Below are 20118 nucleotides of genomic sequence, written 5' to 3'. Positions count from 1 at the left end.
CCCATGGGTTATTTAGGAAGCCTATCATTTAATTTCTACATATTTGTGAATTCTTTCTCTTCCTGATTTCTAATTTCATTCTACTGTGGTCCGAGAACACACCGAGCTCTCTGTTATGCCAGCTGGATTCTTCTCAAGATGCCCAAGTCTTGTTGGTTTACAAGACTGTTCAAGTCTTCGGCTTCCTTTCTAATATTTACCTAGTTTTCCAAGCCCACTCCTGAAACTGGGTGTGATAAGACATTTTAATACTCTAAGATTCTGTTTCTCCTTTTATTTCTGTTACATTTTCTCTAGGGCTCTGGGGCCAAGCCGGTACATTTTGTAACTGTTGCATCTTCTTGACAGACACAATGTCATTACAATGTATTTCCACCTCTACTAATTTCTTTTTAACCTTAGGGAGTAAACTCAGGACTCTGCACATGCCAGGCAAGTGCTGTACACTGGGCTGCATGTCTCAGCTTAACTTGCCTTTATAAATCTGTAAGTTTGATTTTTATGCTTCTTGTGATAGTGTTAACTGTCAACTCAATCAAGTTACTCAGGAGGTATGCCTTTGGGCACACCTGTGAGTAACAATTAAAGGTATCTTCTGATAATGTTGGTGAGAGGTTGTCTAGATTTTGTAAGCCGATGTGGAAAAACCCATATTAATCGTGACTGTTGCGACCGGCTGCTGCTACATCGACTTTCCCATCATGACAGACTGTATCTTTGAACTGTGAGCCAGAATAAACCTTCTTCCTCTAAATTGCTTTTGTCTGAGTATTTTATCAAACCAATAGGAAAAGATGCCTGGACACTGCTACTGCATGGTACCTGGACTTTCACTTGCATGATACCTTTATTTTCATCGCATGTCTATAAAAATATGCATTTTAAGGGAAAATGATTATTACATATTTATAGACTGTTGCTTTAATACGCTCGACCAGTATTGAACTTAAGAAAACTCATTAGATCCTATGAGAAGCAGACTGTTTTAGGATCTGGTCACTATGCCCATTTTTTTTTTATTGTTGTTGTTAACTTCTCCAGCAATTCTGCCGGTTGGAGAACCTCCCATCATCGCCCTCAATCACAGAGCGTTCATTCTACAGCATCTGATGTCCTCCTGGAGCCTGGAGAACATATATTTCCCTTTTATTTCAGATGGGTCACTTTGTAACAAAGCAGTACTTCCCCAGGGTCTGCCAACTGGGGGAAACTGAGAACCCTCTTCCACATCTAGCTTCTTCAGGGCCTGCCAGGAGAACACCCTGAGAAGCTGTTCCCTCATTTCCATGGCTGGCATCCCCATGACAGAGGAACCTTGATAGCCAGACTGGGCAGCTGTGCCCTGTCTTCCACTTCTGTCCCCCCACCCCAATATGGCTAAACAGACCCTGGGAAGCACGGTTAGAGTAGATGCACACCCTTCCATGGCTGGTTTCTTCAGGGCTTTACAGTACTTGGGGAGCCAGGATGGGGGAAGTTGAGTCTACCCCAATTTCAAAGATGGCCTCCCAGGTCTGGATAGGACCTTGGCAGCCAGACCAGGGAAGCTGTGTACCCCTCTTCCACGACTGGCCTTTCTTAGGCCAGACAGGCCCTGGGGATCCAGGTGAGGGAAACTGCACCCCCTTTTTACATAGCTGGTCTCCCCAGGACAGGACAGGCTCTGGGGTGACAGAGCCAGGAAGCTGCATCCTCTTTTTATGGATGGCCACATCTGGGCTGGTCATACCCTGGGGTGCAAGCTGCTCTTCTTTGTACATGGTAGCACCTTTAGAACTTGGGCTCTTGCTGAGGGCCAGGTCTCCCCATATCTCAGCAGATGAAGGAGCAACATAAGGCAGGGGTCAGCAAGCTACCGCTCTCGGCTGTCTGTTTTGAGAAATACCTATGACTGCATTCACATTGCCCAGCATTTTTCCTTTCCAGAAAACAGGACATAAATGTTGGAATGAAATATCAAATGCTCCATTTTATTATTGGGATAAGGCAGGGAGAGCGAAGGGCCTCTCTGATACGCTGCAGAGTTTGTATCACGGGCATTTCCTAACAGGAGGAATCGACTACCTAGGAAATGGGGGTCTGGGAAGTTGCTTGTTGTCTGTAATAATGGAAGGGAGGGACACACAAGCAATGAAAGCAGCTCTGGAATTGACTATTCTTCCTCTGTCCTGTGCTTTTCCTAGTTCCGATAAACAAGGAAAGGTTTCAAAATTTTACCGTTTAGTTGGAATGTAAGTGAGGCCCAGGGGTCTGGATAGTGTCTGTAAATAATATAATATAGATAATATAGATTCATAGTCACCATTCACACACCACGGAGGCCCAGTGCAGACCACTATTCCACAACTACACTTACTGTTTTCATTTCAGGAAAAAGCAGGAAGAGTCTTTGATGTTTCATAGTAGCAAGAAACAGATTAAACCACAGCATGTCAAACTGCACCTGTGGCTTAAGACGCACACATTTCAAGCTTCATTCTGAAGTCAGGGTCTTCCAACCCCCTCTCTGCATGCATGTACATGCACGCCGCAGAACATACTTTAATAAGAAACTGTGGTATTCCATTCAGCTTTAACCAAAAAACAAGGCTAGCCTGGCTGAAGGTAATTGAGGAAGGAACACAAATTTAAAAACCAAATACCCTTCTCTGCCGATGACTGTTCAATCCAATTGCAAGTAAATGTTCTTTTCTGAATCACCCTAATTCAATGTACAGTACACCATGTACTGCCTGGGAAGAGGTTCAAATCATAAATGCTATAGGGAAATATCTAATAACTTGGAATAGCTTTTCAAGTGGCTAATATGCTCTAAAAGGCTGCAAAAATGTTAAGCCTGGTAACACACGAGTTCTGGGCTCTGAGTGGAGCCCACTGCGCTGTCTGTGGCTGAGTCTCTAGGGCTGGCATACAGGATCACTCTTTTGGTGCCAAGGACAAGGCTCTCTTCCCGCAGACTGTGGTCAGCAAGGCGAAGGCTGCTGGCCACACTCCTAACAGCTGATCCAATCTGTGATTCCTGCCTCTCCTGCCAATGGTGGGGCCAGGTTTGCTGATACTTGTGTTGGTGTGCGAGATTCTGGAGAGGGGCCAGCAGCCCGTGTAGATTCTAGATTCTACATGGCTGAGGCAGGGGAGGCAGGGGCGGGGAGAAACATCCACAGAGCCAGGCACCGACTCAGAATAAAGAGGCACTCATGGTGTGCATTTGGGAAAAAAAAAACTGTCGGGAACCCACTGGAAAAAGAAGGTCGAAGGAAATCAAGAGTGCGGGAGTAAAAGGAAAATGCAAGGGGAAAAAGACAAACAGCCACGATGTTTTAAAGGTCAAGAAGTAATAATAACAGAAAGGGTCTTCCATTGTGCCAGGCTCAGCAGCAGGCTCTTTTTAGCTTTGTTAATAAAGTTCACACCGTTGGTTCCTTGGATGTCCTTCTGGATCACTGGCTCTAGCCTCCAGTTATGCCTACCCATTCTAACCAACATTTGTTCTCTAGGCCTGACATGGCTCCAAGTGTCACCTGCCACATACAAGGCAGGTTTTACTTGTGTGTCTGATGTCTTTTTTTTTCTAGTCCTCAGTTTCTGAGATCAGAATCTCCACTTTTCATTCAAGTATCCTGAGTCCACAAACTACAGGATCTTATGAAAGATACATGACAACTAGACTGTGCTCTGCAATAGTTTAGATGTTACTGTTCAAATGTGTATATTATGTGTCTAAAATAAATGTATGCTGTATACACATTTACATATAGTATGCATATACATGTGTACACACACATATATAGTTGTGTATACACTGGTATGCATATATATGCACATATATACATATCTATCTATCTATATATATATCTTGCTAGGATTTGCAAGACTTGCAAATTCTATTATCAGACACATTTATTGAGTTAAACAGTAGGTAACAACTGCAGACTTGTGGCAATTTATTATTTTGTGCTTATCTCATGATAACAACAGTAAAGGGTCAGATGATTCAAGAATAAACAAACTAACAAACAAAGCAAGCCAGCTTGGAACCGCAGCCAGCATTTCCTTTGCTAGCCCTCCAGAAAATTCTAGGTGTTGGTTTATCTTTTCTCAATTTCATTTTCTCTTCTGTTTGTGGAAATTCCACTCATTCTTTTATGCTGGCTTTATTTGACTTTATAGTCAGAAAGAGATTGGAAGAGGCTGAAATTTAAAAAAAAAAATGGATGGGAGCAAGAAAACGCCTGCCTATCTGTCAAGTTGCAGGCATCCAAGACTGTCTTTCCTCTGTAAATATCCAGCACTGAGAAGATGCCTGGTAAACAGGAGGAGGCTGATGAGGAAGAGAGGATGTTGCAGAAGGCACAACATATGATTATGGCTGCGCTTGATGCTCAGGGGATGAGCAAACAGGCAAGACAAAGCCATCCAGTGTAACAATGTGCCCTGCGTTGTATATCCGTTCTGAGATGGGACCTTCAGCGTGTGGGCTCTTAGTGAAGGAGGTTCCAGTAGCTCAGTGGGCAGAGTAGGCAGGATGGGCAGCAGGACCATCAAACGATGAGAGAAAGTTCTGCTCAGCCACAAGGGGCATCTCCACTGCACTCTTTCCTCATCAAGGCTCAGGAACCATCACGTAAAAGGAGGTGGAAAGATGGTAAGAGCCAGAGGTTGGGAGAACCATATTGCAACAGACCTTCTGGTCATGGCTCCTAAACTCACAGCAGCTATGGTTGCCTGTGTAAGTAGATGTTCTAGCCCAGATCCAGGAGGGGCCCGTGAGCCCCGCCTCCTACCCGAGGGGCTATGACAGTTGATGGGCTCTGGGGCAGGACCGTTTCTCTGCATGACTACTAATTTCCAAACACATCCGGAACATTATCAATGCAACACTCATTGGCCCACACCAGTGCTGTCCCATACATATGAGCCGTACATGTTATTTGAATTTTCCAGCAGCATGGGAACAGTGAAAAGAAACGGCTAAGGGCTGAAGAGATGGCACAGAGGTTAAGAGCACTGGCTGCTCTTCCAGAGGTTCTGAGTTCAATTCCCAGCAACCACACGGTGGCTCACAACCATCTGTAGTGAGATCTGGTGCCCTCTTCTAGAAGGCCTCAGGTGTATGGGCAGGCAGACCACTGCATACATAATAAAAGTTAAAAAAAATAAACAATTGGATATTTCATTTTAATAATATATTCTAGGGCTGGAGCACTGAGCCGGCATATGCAAGACCCTAATCGCTGAAGTCAGTGAAAGGGCCCAGCAGGTAGAAGTGTTTGCCATTCAAGCCTGAGAATCTAAGTTCCAGTCCTGCGGCCCCAGAGTGGAAGGAGAGAGGCAATTCTCCAAAATTGTCTTCTCACCTCCACACATACACAGAGGCATATGTGCTCTCCCTAACAAGAAATAAATACCTAAAAAGTAATAACAAAACACTTATACTTTCTCCCAAAATATTTGAAACACAGTTACTCTAGATGATTATAGTCCATACAATCCCATTCCATATTATTATCTTACAACCTTAGATCATTGATATTCATAATTTCCTTCCCTTTGAAATCTGGCATTTTTATTCACGTATTTTATACATGTAGCGAATTTCACCTTGGATAATAAGTTACCGTTCATGTACTTACTATGCTACAATGACTATTGCTATTTAAGAATGCGCTCCTGTTAAAAGTATTGTTCACCATGGAGAAGTCTGTGTCAGAGCAGCACCAGCCTACCCATTTTGTGTCTACCAACTATATCAATTTTATGTTTAAATTAATGTTCTATTTTGTTCGTGTCCTAGGAACAATAAGCTATAACACATCCACGCAGATAGTCTACGCGTGTAGCAAACATTGTATCGTCTAAATAGGTAATTCTCAGAATGTGTCCCTGTCATCAAGCAGCATGACTACTTTGAGCAAGCAAAAAAAAAAAAATCACTGGCCACCCCAGTAGGATGTGGCACAGACTGGATCTGTGGTGTTAACTGTGTATTACCATCCCCTCATCCGAACTGTTGCTATCCGATACGCTGGTGGTCCAAGCCACAGAATACAGGACTTACCGGGACTGGCATGGATGAGAGTTGCACCTTCGGACCTGGGGCTCAGGGCGGCTTGCTTGGGGGCAGTCACTGTCATTCACCAGGGTTGTGGTCTTGTTAACAATCCGTGTGCACGATACGATGGTCCTGCGTTCTCCTGGAAGCCAGACCATGGGAGCTGAGGACTTATGGAGGCACATGCCCAAAAAGCCATTCGTTCAGGCTTATGGAGGGAGTTTGGGGGGCAACTACTGATCAGTGAGTGAGTCATGTCCGTTGTCAAAGACGGGGAGCCGTTCTTGAGTAATATTAGTTCCCTTCTCAGGTCTTTGATGGGGTTGAAAACTAGATAGTCACAGTTACTTCCCTCTCATGACTTATCCAAGCCATTTTTAATCTAAGACTTAGATTTCTTAGGATAGGATAACTATTGAAACATTGAGCATATGTTTCCTGTTTGATGTTGTTCATGCTGGCTATAATTTGAATTTTTATGTATGTTTTTGCCTCTTCTTTTCCCTGGACAATACTTGATATTTGTTCTTATTGTATATAGTTTTGTATTAGGCTTAGAACTCTCTTATTTAGACAAAATGGGGAGGTGCTTGGGGACTCCTTCAGCCAATAGCCTTTAAGATATAGGCCCACTTTGAGCATGGTCACATGTACTATAAATGCAGACAGGTCTCTTGGGTGCTGGATTCAGTTCCAGGTCCCAGCAAGCACAGAGGACTGCGGATCGCTACTCTTTCTGTAAGTTTATCTCCAGATAAATAAACCTTTGTTATACTCCATTCTGGGCTATTGTGGATCTCTTTTGGACACCAACACTCTTGCTCACTCTCTCCTGCTTTCCCACTTCCCTAACCCTGGCCATGTCCAGTCTACTCCTTCCTTCCTCTGCTCTGGACTCTACCAGATGCCTCTGGATATCTTCTCTCTCTCTTTTTTTTATATTTATTTATTATGAATTTATTTATTATGTATACAACATTCCTTCCATGTATGCCTGAAGGCCAGAAGAGGGCATCAGACCTCATTACAGATGGTTGTGAGCCACCATGTGGTTGCCGGGAATTGAACTCAGGACCTTTGGAAGAGCAGGCAATGCTCTTAACCTCTGAGCCATCTTTCCAGCCCCGATATCTTCTCTTTTATCTACAATAAAACCTTCCCATGCCATGGAGTAGCCCTGCCAGCAGCTTCTTTACATCTTCTTTAGTGAAGTTTTCCTGCTGCTCCTTGATAAAACTTTCATGTCTTACTTTTGTTCTTTGATGGTTTCATATGTGCATATATTGAATTTCAGTCATTTCCCCCGTTACCTTCTCTCGCCTCCCACCCTTGGCTGAAGCCTTCTGGGTCCCAACAAGCCCTCTTCTAGTTTGACGTCTATTTAGCGACCCGCTGTGTTGAATGACATTTGCTGGCATGACTGGGGAGCTCTTTATCAGAACGTGGGCAGCTTCCCAGTGCTCCTTCTTAATGCCCTACTAGTGGGCACCCCACCCTTGCTACCGCAGGACTTCACAGTGTGACAGTCCCTTTGGCTCACAGTAGAAAGTGTGGGGCAGTCATCACACTTTAGAGGTGACGATGTGCAGGTGTGGACAGAGGGGGCAGGTTGTCTCCTGAGACCGTGAGAGACGCGGAATCAGGACACACTCGAGGTGTGCTCTGCCCGACCCAGACGACCCTCTGCTTTGCACCTTGGAGAGGGTGACTGTGGCAAAGAGGACAGGGTACTTGGGTATCAGTGAGGTCTTCATCTGGTCCTATTCCACCAAGTTGCAGATCTACTTTAATATCCTCAGGGCCATTTTTATTCTCATACCTACCACCTACTCATGTGATTGGCAAATCTCTACTGCTAGGGTTAAGCTCCAGGCCACGGAGCAGAATGGGCCCTCTAACCTGCAGGAGCTGGGAAACCTTGGCTACATGCTCTATTGAGATTTTTCAGGGCCTAAGTTCTTATGGAACCATACATTTTCTATTTCCACACTGGGCAGACTGAAGCCAAGGGCCCCAAAGTCAGTGTTTCCTCAGCTGCACCCTCACCTCTCTCAACCCCCACCTTACCTCCTCCGCACTGCACGCTGCACCCTTCCCAACCACTGTGCGTCCAGAGAAACAGAGCATCCTGTGGCTTGGCGGGCTCACTCTGATTTTCAGTGCTCTGGTTTACAGGTATGGTGTATTCATAATGAATTCCATAATTCTGGTCGTGAAAGAGCAGCACCTGGAGCCATGAGAAAAGGGAGGCCTTGTTGAGATGGAGTGAGCACCCACAGACTGTTGAAGGTGTAATCCGAGCTGACGTCACTCTTTCTCTGCTAGCCAGCTCTCTTCTGAAGAGCAAAGCAGGTTAAAAAGCTAGAGGTGCAGTCTCAGTTTCGGGTTCCTCAGGGACTTGGATAGTGTGTGGGGTGAACACACCATCATTGGTGAATCCTGGTCTTTTCTATTCTACAGAGGACCTGTTTACAGGAGGAGTTTGGGGTAGTGAAATGCAGGCTGTTTGTGGTATTTTTCGATATCATGCAGCAGGATCCACATTTCTATCAATTTGCCCACAAGGTTGTGCTTCCAGATGTGAAAGACACAAACGCTGCCTTTTCCTAGAAAGGGATGAGACCAGTACTAACCATTTCTTTGAGTATAAGCTCGGTGCTGGCTAGTTTATGTCAACCTTGACCCAACCCAGAGCCATTTAAGAACAGGAACATCAACAGAGAAAATGTCCACATCAGAATGGCCCACCAGCAAGTGTGTGGCACCATTTTCTTGACTGTTGTGGGTGCTGCCGACTCTGGGTGCTATAAGAAGGTAGGCTGAGCAAACCAAGAGGAGCGAGGCAGTAAGAAGCGTTCCTCCATGGCTTTTGCTTCATTTCCTCCCTCCTGGTTCCTGCCTTGCTTGTCTGAGCTCCATCAGTGACAGACCTGGAAGTGCAAGATGAAAAAGACCTTTTCCTTCCCTAGATGCTTTTGGTCATGGTGCTTGTCATAGCAACATAAACACTAACAAAGGCAAGTGCTGCTCTGCAGATGGTATCTTCCATTAGTCACTGCTACACTGCAGTGTGTGTACTCATCAGTCACTGCTACACTGCAGTGTGTGTACTCATCAGTCACTGCTACACTGCAGTGTGTGTACTCATCACAGTCACTGCTACACTGCAGTGTGTGTACTCATCACAGTCACTGCTACACTGCAGTGTGTGTCCTCATCAGTCACTGCTACACTGCAGTGTGTGTACTCATCAGTCACTGCTACACTGCAGTGTGTGTACTCATCAGTCACTGCTACACTGCAGTGTGTGTACTCATCAGTCACTGCTACACTGCAGTGTGTGTCCTCATCACAGTCACTGCTACACTGCAGTGTGTGTACTCATCAGTCACTGCTACACTGCAGTGTGTGTACTCATCAGTCACTGCTACACTGCAGTGTGTGTACTCATCAGTCACTGCTACACTGCAGTGTGTGTACTCATCAGTCACTGCTACACTGCAGTGTGTGTACTCATCACAGTCACTGCTACACTGCAGTGTGTGTACTCATCACAGTCACTGCTACACTGCAGTGTGTGTACTCATCACAGTCACTGCTACACTGCAGTGTGTGTACTCATCAGTCACTGCTACACTGCAGTGTGTGTACTCATCAGTCACTGCTACACTGCAGTGTGTGTACTCATCACAGTCACTGCTACACTGCAGTGTGTGTACTCATCAGTCACTGCTACACTGCAGTGTGTGTCCTCATCACAGTCACTGCTACACTGCAGTGTGTGTACTCATCACAGTCACTGCTACACTGTAGTGTGTGTACTCATCACAGTCACTGCTACACTGCAGTGTGTGTCCTCATCACAGTCACTGCTACACTGCAGTGTGTGTACTCATCAGTCACTGCTACACTGCAGTGTGTGTACTCATCACAGTCACTGCTACACTGTAGTGTGTGTACTCATCATCACAGTCACTGCTACACTGCAGTGTGTGTACTCATCAGTCACTGCTACACTGCAGTGTGTACTCATCACAGTCACTGCTACACTGCAGTGTGTGTACTCATCAGTAACTGCTACACTGCAGTGTGTGTGCTCATCAGTCACTGCTACACTGCAGTGTGTGTGCTCATCACAGTCACTGCTACACTGCAGTGTGTGTACTCATCAGTCACTGCTACACTGCAGTGTGTGTGCTCATCACAGTCACTGCTACACTGCAGTGTGTGTCCTCATCACAGTCACTGCTACACTGCAGTGTGTGTACTCATCAGTCACTGCTACACTGCAGTGTGTGTGCTCATCACAGTCACTGCTACACTGTAGTGTGTGTACTCATCATAGTCACTGCTACACTGCAGTGTGTGTACTCATCAGTCACTGCTACACTGCAGTGTGTGTACTCATCAGTCACTGCTACACTGCAGTGTGTGTACTCATCAGTCACTGCTACACTGCAGTGTGTGTACTCATCAGTCACTGCTACACTGCAGTGTGTGTACTCATCACAGTCACTGCTACACTGCAGTGTGTGTACTCATCACAGTCACTGCTACACTGCAGTGTGTGTACTCATCACAGTCACTGCTACACTGCAGTGTGTACTCATCAGTCACTGCTACACTGCAGTGTGTGTACTCATCAGTCACTGCTACACTGCAGTGTGTGTACTCATCAGTCACTGCTACACTGCAGTGTGTGTACTCATCAGTCACTGCTACACTGCAGTGTGTGTACTCATCAGTCACTGCTACACTGCAGTGTGTGTACTCATCAGTCACTGCTACACTGCAGTGTGTGTACTCATCAGTCACTGCTACACTGCAGTGTGTGTACTCATCAGTCACTGCTACACTGCAGTGTGTGTACTCATCAGTCACTGCTACACTGCAGTGTGTGTCCTCATCACAGTCACTGCTACACTGCAGTGTGTGTACTCATCAGGCACTGCTACACTGCAGTGTGTGTACTCTTCATCACAGTCACTGCTACACTGCAGTGTGTGTACTCATCAGTCACTGCTACACTGCAGTGTGTGTACTCATCAGTCACTGCTACACTGCAGTGTGTGTGCTCATCAGTCACTGCTACACTGCAGTGTGTGTACTCATCACAGTCACTGCTACACTGCAGTGTGTGTACTCATCAGTCACTGCTACACTGCAGTGTGTGTACTCATCAGTCACTGCTACACTGCAGTGTGTGTCCTCATCAGTCACTGCTACACTGCAGTGTGTGTACTCATCAGTCACTGCTACACTGCAGTGTGTGTACTCATCACAGTCACTGCTACACTGCAGTGTGTACTCATCACAGTCACTGCTACACTGCAGTGTGTGTACTCATCACAGTCACTGCTACACTGCAGTGTGTGTACTCATCAGTCACTGCTACACTGCAGTGTGTGTACTCATCAGTCACTGCTACACTGCAGTGTGTATACTCATCACAGTCACTGCTACACTGCAGTGTGTACTCATCACAGTCACTGCTACACTGCAGTGTGTGTACTCATCAGTCACTGCTACACTGCAGTGTGTGTACTCATCAGTCACTGGTACACTGCAGTGTGTGTACTCATCACAGTCACTGCTACACTGCAGTGTGTGTGATCATCACAGTCACTGCTACACTGCAGTGTGTGTACTCATCACAGTCACTGCTACACTGCAGTGTGTGTACTCATCACAGTCACTGCTACACTGCAGTGTGTGTGATCATCACAGTCACTGCTACACTGCAGTGTGTGTACTCATCACAGTCACTGCTACACTGCAGTGTGTGTCCTCATCAGTCACTGCTACACTGCAGTGTGTGTACTCATCAGTCACTACTACACTGCAGTGTGTGTACTCATCAGTCACTGCTACACTGCAGTGTGTGTACTCATCAGTCACTGCTACACTGCAGTGTGTACTCATCACAGTCACTGCTACACTGCAGTGTGTGTGCTCATCACAGTCACTGCTACACTGCAGTGTGTGTACTCATCACAGTCACTGCTACACTGCAGTGTGTATACTCATCACAGTCACTGCTACACTGCAGTGTGTGTACTCATCAGTCACTGCTACACTACAGTGTGTGTACTCATCACAGTCACTGCTACACTGCAGTGTGTGTACTCATCACAGTCACTGCTACACTGCAGTGTGTGTACTCATCAGTCACTGCTACACTGCAGTGTGTGTACTCATCACAGTCACTGCTACACTGCAGTGTGTGTACTCATCAGTCACTGCTACACTGCAGTGTGTGTACTCATCAGTCACTGCTACACTGCAGTGTGTGTCCTCATCAGTCACTGCTACACTGCAGTGTGTGTACTCATCAGTCACTGCTACACTGCAGTGTGTGTACTCATCACAGTCACTGCTACACTGCAGTGTGTACTCATCACAGTCACTGCTACACTGCAGTGTGTGTACTCATCACAGTCACTGCTACACTGCAGTGTGTGTACTCATCACAGTCACTGCTACACTGCAGTGTGTGTACTCATCAGTCACTGCTACACTGCAGTGTGTGTACTCATCAGTCACTGCTACACTGCAGTGTGTGTACTCATCAGTCACTGCTACACTGCAGTGTGTGTACTCATCACAGTCACTGCTACACTGCAGTGTGTGTACTCATCAGTCACTGCTACACTGCAGTGTGTGTGCTCATCAGTCACTGCTACACTGCAGTGTGTGTACTCATCACAGTCACTGCTACACTGCAGTGTGTGTACTCATCACAGTCACTGCTACACTGCAGTGTGTGTACTCATCACAGTCACTGCTACACTGCAGTGTGTGTGATCATCACAGTCACTGCTACACTGCAGTGTGTGTACTCATCAGTCACTGCTACACTGCAGTGTGTGTCCTCATCAGTCACTGCTACACTGCAGTGTGTGTACTCATCAGTCACTGCTACACTGCAGTGTGTATACTCATCACAGTCACTGCTACACTGCAGTGTGTACTCATCACAGTCACTGCTACACTGCAGTGTGTGTCCTCATCAGTCACTGCTACACTGCAGTGTGTGTACTCATCAGTCACTGCTACACTGCAGTGTGTGTATTCATCACAGTCACTGCTACACTGCAGTGTGTGTACTCATCACAGTCACTGCTACACTGCAGTGTGTATACTCATCACAGTCACTGCTACACTGCAGTGTGTACTCATCACAGTCACTGCTACACTGCAGTGTGTGTGATCATCACAGTCACTGCTACACTGCAGTGTGTGTACTCATCACAGTCACTGCTACACTGCAGTGTGTGTGCTCATCAGTCACTGCTACACTGCAGTGTGTGTACTCATCAGTCACTGCTACACTGCAGTGTGTGTACTCATCAGTCACTGCTACACTGCAGTGTGTGTACTCATCACAGTCACTGCTACACTGCAGTGTGTGTGCTCATCAGTCACTGCTACACTGCAGTGTGTGTCCTCATCACAGTCACTGCTACACTGCAGTGTGTGTACTCATCACAGTCACTGCTACACTGCAGCGTGTGTACTCATCAGTCACTGCTACACTGCAGTGTGTGTACTCATCACAGTCACTGCTACACTGCAGTGTGTGTACTCATCAGTCACTGCTACACTGCAGTGTGTGTGCTCATCAGTCACTGCTACACTGCAGTGTGTGTACTCATCAGTCACTGCTACACTGCAGTGTGTGTACTCATCAGTCACTGCTACACTGCAGTGTGTGTACTCATCAGTCACTGCTACACTGCAGTGTGTGTACTCATCACAGTCACTGCTACACTGCAGTGTGTGTACTCATCACAGTCACTGCTACACTGCAGTGTGTGTACTCATCACAGTCACTGCTACACTGCAGTGTGTGTACTCATCACAGTCACTGCTACACTGCAGTGTGTACTCATCAGTCACTGCTACACTGCAGTGTGTGTACTCATCAGTCACTGCTACACTGCAGTGTGTGTCCTCATCAGAGTCACTGCTACACTGCAGTGTGTGTACTCATCAGGCACTGCTACACTGCAGTGTGTGTACTCTTCATCACAGTCACTGCTACACTGCAGTGTGTGTACTCATCAGTCACTGCTACACTGCAGTGTGTGTACTCATCAGTCACTGCTACACTGCAGTGTGTGTGCTCATCAGTCACTGCTACACTGCAGTGTGTGTACTCATCACAGTCACTGCTACACTGCAGTGTGTGTACTCATCAGTCACTGCTACACTGCAGTGTGTGTACTCATCAGTCACTGCTACACTGCAGTGTGTGTCCTCATCAGTCACTGCTACACTGCAGTGTGTGTACTCATCAGTCACTGCTACACTGCAGTGTGTGTACTCATCACAGTCACTGCTACACTGCAGTGTGTGTACTCATCACAGTCACTGCTACACTGCAGTGTGTGTCCTCATCATCACAGTCACTGCTCCACTGCATGTGTGTGTACTCATCAGTCACTGCTACACTGCAGTGTGTGTACTCATCAGTCACTGCTACACTGCAGTGTGTGTTCTCATCAGTCACTGCTACACTGCAGTGTGTGTACTCATCAGTCACTGCTACACTGCAGTGTGTGTACTCATCATCACAGTCACTGCTACACTGCAGTGTGTACTCATCACAGTCACTGCTACACTGCAGTGTGTGTACTCATCACAGTCACTGCTACACTGCAGTGTGTGTGCTCATCACAGTCACTGCTACACTGCAGTGTGTGTGCTCATCACAGTCACTGCTACACTGCAGTGTGTGTACTCATCAGTCACTGCTACACTGCAGTGTGTGTACTCATCAGTCACTGCTACACTGCAGTGTGTGTACTCATCACAGTCACTGCTACACTGCAGTGTGTGTACTCATCACAGTCACTGCTACACTGCAGTGTGTACTCATCACAGTCACTGCTACACTGCAGTGTGTGTGCTCATCACAGTCTCTGCTACACTGCAGTGTGTGTACTCATCAGTCACTGCTACACTGCATGTGTGTGCTCATCACAGTCACTGCTACACTGCAGTGTGTGTACTCATCACAGTCACTGCTACACTGCAGTGTGTGTACTCATCACAGTCACTGGTACACTGCAGTGTGTGTACTCATCACAGTCACTGCTACACTGCAGTGTGTACTCATCACAGTCACTGCTACACTGCAGTGTGTGTACTCATCACAGTCACTGCTACACTGCAGTGTGTGCTCATCAGTAACTGCTACACTGCAGTGTGTGTCCTCATCACAGTCACTGCTACACTGCAGTGTGTGTACTCATCACAGTCACTGCTACACTGAAGTGTGTGTCCTCATCACAGTCACTGCTACACTGCAGTGTGTGTACTCATCACAGTCACTGCTACACTGCAGTGTGTGTACTCATCAGTCACTGCTACACTGCAGTGTGTGTACTCATCAGTCACTGCTACACTGCAGTGTGTGTACTCATCACAGTCACTGCTACACTGCAGTGTGTGTACTCATCACAGTCACTGCTACACTGCAGTGTGTGTGCTCATCACAGTCACTGCAACACTGCAGTGTGTGTACTCATCACAGTCACTGCTACACTGCAGTGTGTGTGCTCATCAGTAACTGCTACACTGCAGTGTGTGTCCTCATCACAGTCACTGCTACACTGCAGTGTGTGTACTCATCACAGTCACTGCTACACTGCAGTGTGTGTGCTCATCACAGTCACTGCTACACTGCAGTGTGTGTACTCATCAGTCACTGCTACACTGCAGTGTGTGTACTCATCACAGTCACTGCTACACTGCAGTGTGTGTGCTCATCAGTAACTGCTACACTGCAGTGTGTGTCCTCATCACAGTCACTGCTACACTGCAGTGTGTGTACTCATCACAGTCACTGCTACACTGCAGTGTGTGTACTCATCAGTCACTGCTACACTGCAGTGTGTGTACTCATCAGTCACTGCTACACTGCAGTGTGTGTACTCATCACAGTCACTGGTACACTGCAGTGTGTGTACTCATCACAGTCACTGCTACACTGCAGTGTGTGTACTCATCAGTCACTGCTACACTGCAGTGTGTGTACTCATCACAGTCACTGCTACACTGCAGTGTGTACTCATCACAGTCACTGCTACACTGCAGTGTGTGTGCTCATCACAGTCACTGCTACACTGCAGTGTGTGTACTCATCAGTCACTGCTACACTGCATGTGTGTGCTCATCACAGTCACTGCTACACTGCAGTGTGTGTACTCATCACAGTCACTGCTACACTGCAGTGTGTGTACTCATCACAGTCACTGGTACACTGCAGTGTGTGTACTCATCACAGTCACTGCTACACTGCAGTGTGTACTCATCACAGTCACTGCTACACTGCAGTGTGTGCTCATCAGTAACTGCTACACTGCAGTGTGTGTCCTCATCACAGTCACTGCTACACTGCAGTGTGTGTACTCATCACAGTCACTGCTACACTGAAGTGTGTGTCCTCATCACAGTCACTGCTACACTGCAGTGTGTGTACTCATCAGTCACTGCTACACTGCAGTGTGTGTACTCATCATTCACTGCTACACTGCAGTGGGTGTACTCATCAGTCACTGCTACACTGCAGTGTGTGTACTCATCAGTCACTGCTACACTGCAGTGTGTGTACTCATCACAGTCACTGCTACACTGCAGTGTGTGTGCTCATCACAGTCACTGCAACACTGCAGTGTGTGTACTCATCACAGTCACTGCTACACTGCAGTGTGTGTGCTCATCAGTAACTGCTACACTGCAGTGTGTGTCCTCATCACAGTCACTGCTACACTGCAGTGTGTGTACTCATCACATTCACTGCTACACTGCAGTGTGTGTGCTCATCACAGTCACTGCTACACTGCAGTGTGTGTACTCATCAGTCACTGCTACACTGCAGTGTGTGTACTCATCACAGTCACTGCTACACTGCAGTGTGTGTGCTCATCAGTAACTGCTACACTGCAGTGTGTGTCCTCATCACAGTCACTGCTACACTGCAGTGTGTGTACTCATCAGTCACTGCTACACTGCAGTGTGTGTACTCATCAGTCACTGCTACACTGCAGTGTGTGTACTCATCACAGTCACTGCTACACTGCAGTGTGTGTACTCATCACAGGCACTGCTACACTGCAGTGTGTGTACTCATCACAGTCACTGCTACACTGCAGTGTGTGTACTCATCAGTCACTGCTACACTGCAGTGTGTGTACTCATCAGTCACTGCTACACTGCAGTGTGTGTACTCATCACAGTCACTGGTACACTGCAGTGTGTGTACTCATCACAGTCACTGCTACACTGCAGTGTGTGTACTCATCAGTCACTGCTACACTGCAGTGTGTGTACTCATCACAGTCACTGCTACACTGCATTGTGTGTCCTCATCACAGTCACTGCTACACTGCAGTGTGTGTACTCATCACAGTCACTGCTACACTGCAGTGTGTGTCCTCATCACAGTCACTGCTACACTGCAGTGTGTGTACTCATCACAGTCACTGCTACACTGCAGTGTGTGTACTCATCAGTCACTGCTACACTGCAGTGTGTGTACTCATCACAGTCACTGCTACACTGCAGTGTGTGTACTCATCACAGTCACTGCTACACTGCAGTGTGTGTACTCATCAGTCACTGCTACACTGAAGTGTGTGTCCTCATCACAGTCACTGCTACACTGCAGTGTGTGTACTCATCAGTCACTGCTACACTGCAGTGTGTGTACTCATCAGTCACTGCTACACTGCAGTGTGTGTACTCATCACAGTCACTGCTACACTGCAGTGTGTGTCCTCATCATCACAGTCACTGCTACACTGCAGTGTGTGTACTCATCACAGTCACTGCTACACTGCAGTGTGTGTACTCATCACAGTCACTGCTACACTGCAGTGTGTGTGCTCATCACAGTCACTGCTACACTGCATGTGTGTGCTCATCACAGTCACTGCTTCACTGCATGTGTGTGCTCATCACAGTCACTGCTTCACTGCAGTGTGTGTACTCATCAGTCACTGCTACACTGCAGTGTGTGTACTCATCACAGTCACTGCTGCACTGCAGTGTGTGTACTCATCAGTCACTGCTACACTGCAGTGTGTGTACTCATCACAGTCACTGCTACACTGCAGTGTGTGTACTCATCACAGTCACTGCTACACTGCAGTGTGTGTGCTCATCACAGTCACTGCTACACTGCAGTGTGTGTACTCATCAGTCACTGCTACACTGCAGTGTGTGTACTCATCATCACAGTCACTGCTACACTGCAGTGTGTGTACTCATCATCACAGTCACTGCTACACTGCAGTGTGTACTCATCACAGTCACTGCTACACTGCAGTGTGTGTACTCATCACAGTCACTGCTACACTGCAGTGTGTGTACTCATCAGTCACTGCTATACTGCAGTGTGTGTACTCATCACAGTCACTGCTACACTGCAGTGTGTACTCATCAGTCACTGCTACACTGCAGTGTGTGTACTCATCACAGTCACTGCTACACTGCAGTGTGTGTACTCATCAGTCACTGCTACACTGCAGTGTGTGTACTCATCACAGTCACTGCTACACTGCAGTGTGTTTGCTCATCACAGTCACTGCTACACTGCAGTGTGTGTACTCATCACAGGCACTGCTACACTGCAGTGTGTGTGCTCATCAGTCACTGCTACACTGCAGTGTGTGTCCTCATCACAGTCACTGCTACACTGCAGTGTGTGTACTCATCAGTCACTGCTACACTGCAGTGTGTGTACTCATCACAGTCACTGCTACACTGCAGTGTGTGTACTCATCAGTCACTGCTATACTGCAGTGTGTGTACTCATCACAGGCACTGCTACACTGCAGTGTGTGTACTCATCAGTCACTGCTACACTGCAGTGTGTGTCCTCATCACAGTCACTGCTACAGTGCAGTGTGTGTACTCATCACAGGCACTGCTACACTGCAGTGTGTGTACTCATCACAGTCACTGCTACACTGCAGTGTGTGTACTCATCACAGGCACTGCTACACTGCTGTGTGTGTACTCATCACAGTCACTGCTACACTGCAGTGTGTGTGCTCATCACAGTCACTGCTACACTGCAGTGTGTGTACTCATCAGTCACTGCTACACTGCAGTGTGTGTACTCATCATCACAGTCACTGCTACACTGCAGTGTGTACTCATCACAGTCACTGCTACACTGCAGTGTGTGTACTCATCACAGTCACTGCTACACTGCAGTGTGTGTACTCATCAGTCACTGCTATACTGCAGTGTGTGTACTCATCACAGTCACTGCTACACTGCAGTGTGTACTCATCAGTCACTGCTACACTGCAGTGTGTGTACTCATCACAGTCACTGCTACACTGCAGTGTGTGTACTCATCAGTCACTGCTACACTGCAGTGTGTGTACTCATCAGTCACTGCTACACTGCAGTGTGTTTGCTCATCACAGTCACTGCTACACTGCAGTGTGTGTACTCATCACAGGCACTGCTACACTGCAGTGTGTGTGCTCATCAGTCACTGCTACACTGCAGTGTGTGTCCTCATCACAGTCACTGCTACACTGCAGTGTGTGTACTCATCAGTCACTGCTACACTGCAGTGTGTGTACTCATCACAGTCACTGCTACACTGCAGTGTGTGTACTCATCAGTCACTGCTATACTGCAGTGTGTGTACTCATCACAGGCACTGCTACACTGCAGTGTGTGTACTCATCAGTCACTGCTACACTGCAGTGTGTGTCCTCATCACAGTCACTGCTACAGTGCAGTGTGTGTACTCATCACAGGCACTGCTACACTGCAGTGTGTGTACTCATCACAGTCACTGCTACACTGCAGTGTGTGTACTCATCACAGGCACTGCTACACTGCAGTGTGTGTACTCATCACAGTCACTGCTACACTGCAGTGTGTGTCCTCATCACAGTCACTGCTACACTGCAGTGTGTGTACTCATCAGTCACTGCTACACTGCAGTGTGTGTACTCATCACAGTCACTGCTACACTGCAGTGTGTGTACTCATCAGTCACTGCTACACTGCAGTGTGTGTACTCATCATCACAG

General features: G+C 47.1%; 1 protein-coding gene across 1 annotated transcript in view; it reads right to left on the bottom strand.

The window, feature by feature from the left end:
* The window catches only part of Adamts17 (ADAM metallopeptidase with thrombospondin type 1 motif 17), a 315038-nt gene that overhangs the window by 59915 nt on the left and 235005 nt on the right, over positions 1-20118 (bottom strand). Inside the window, exons 18-19 of the mRNA XM_075952745.1 lie at positions 8120-8279; positions 6059-6194 (exon numbers count right to left, since the gene is read on the bottom strand). Of these exons, the coding sequence (XP_075808860.1) occupies positions 6059-6194; positions 8120-8279 (296 nt within the window). The remainder of the gene's footprint in view (positions 1-6058; positions 6195-8119; positions 8280-20118) is intronic.

This window comes from Microtus pennsylvanicus, chromosome 18 (genome assembly GCF_037038515.1).
Source record: "Microtus pennsylvanicus isolate mMicPen1 chromosome 18, mMicPen1.hap1, whole genome shotgun sequence".
Taxonomy (NCBI): domain Eukaryota; kingdom Metazoa; phylum Chordata; class Mammalia; order Rodentia; family Cricetidae; genus Microtus; species Microtus pennsylvanicus.
Note: the sequence above shows the minus strand (reverse complement) of the source record. Positions and strands in the feature narration are given on the sequence as shown.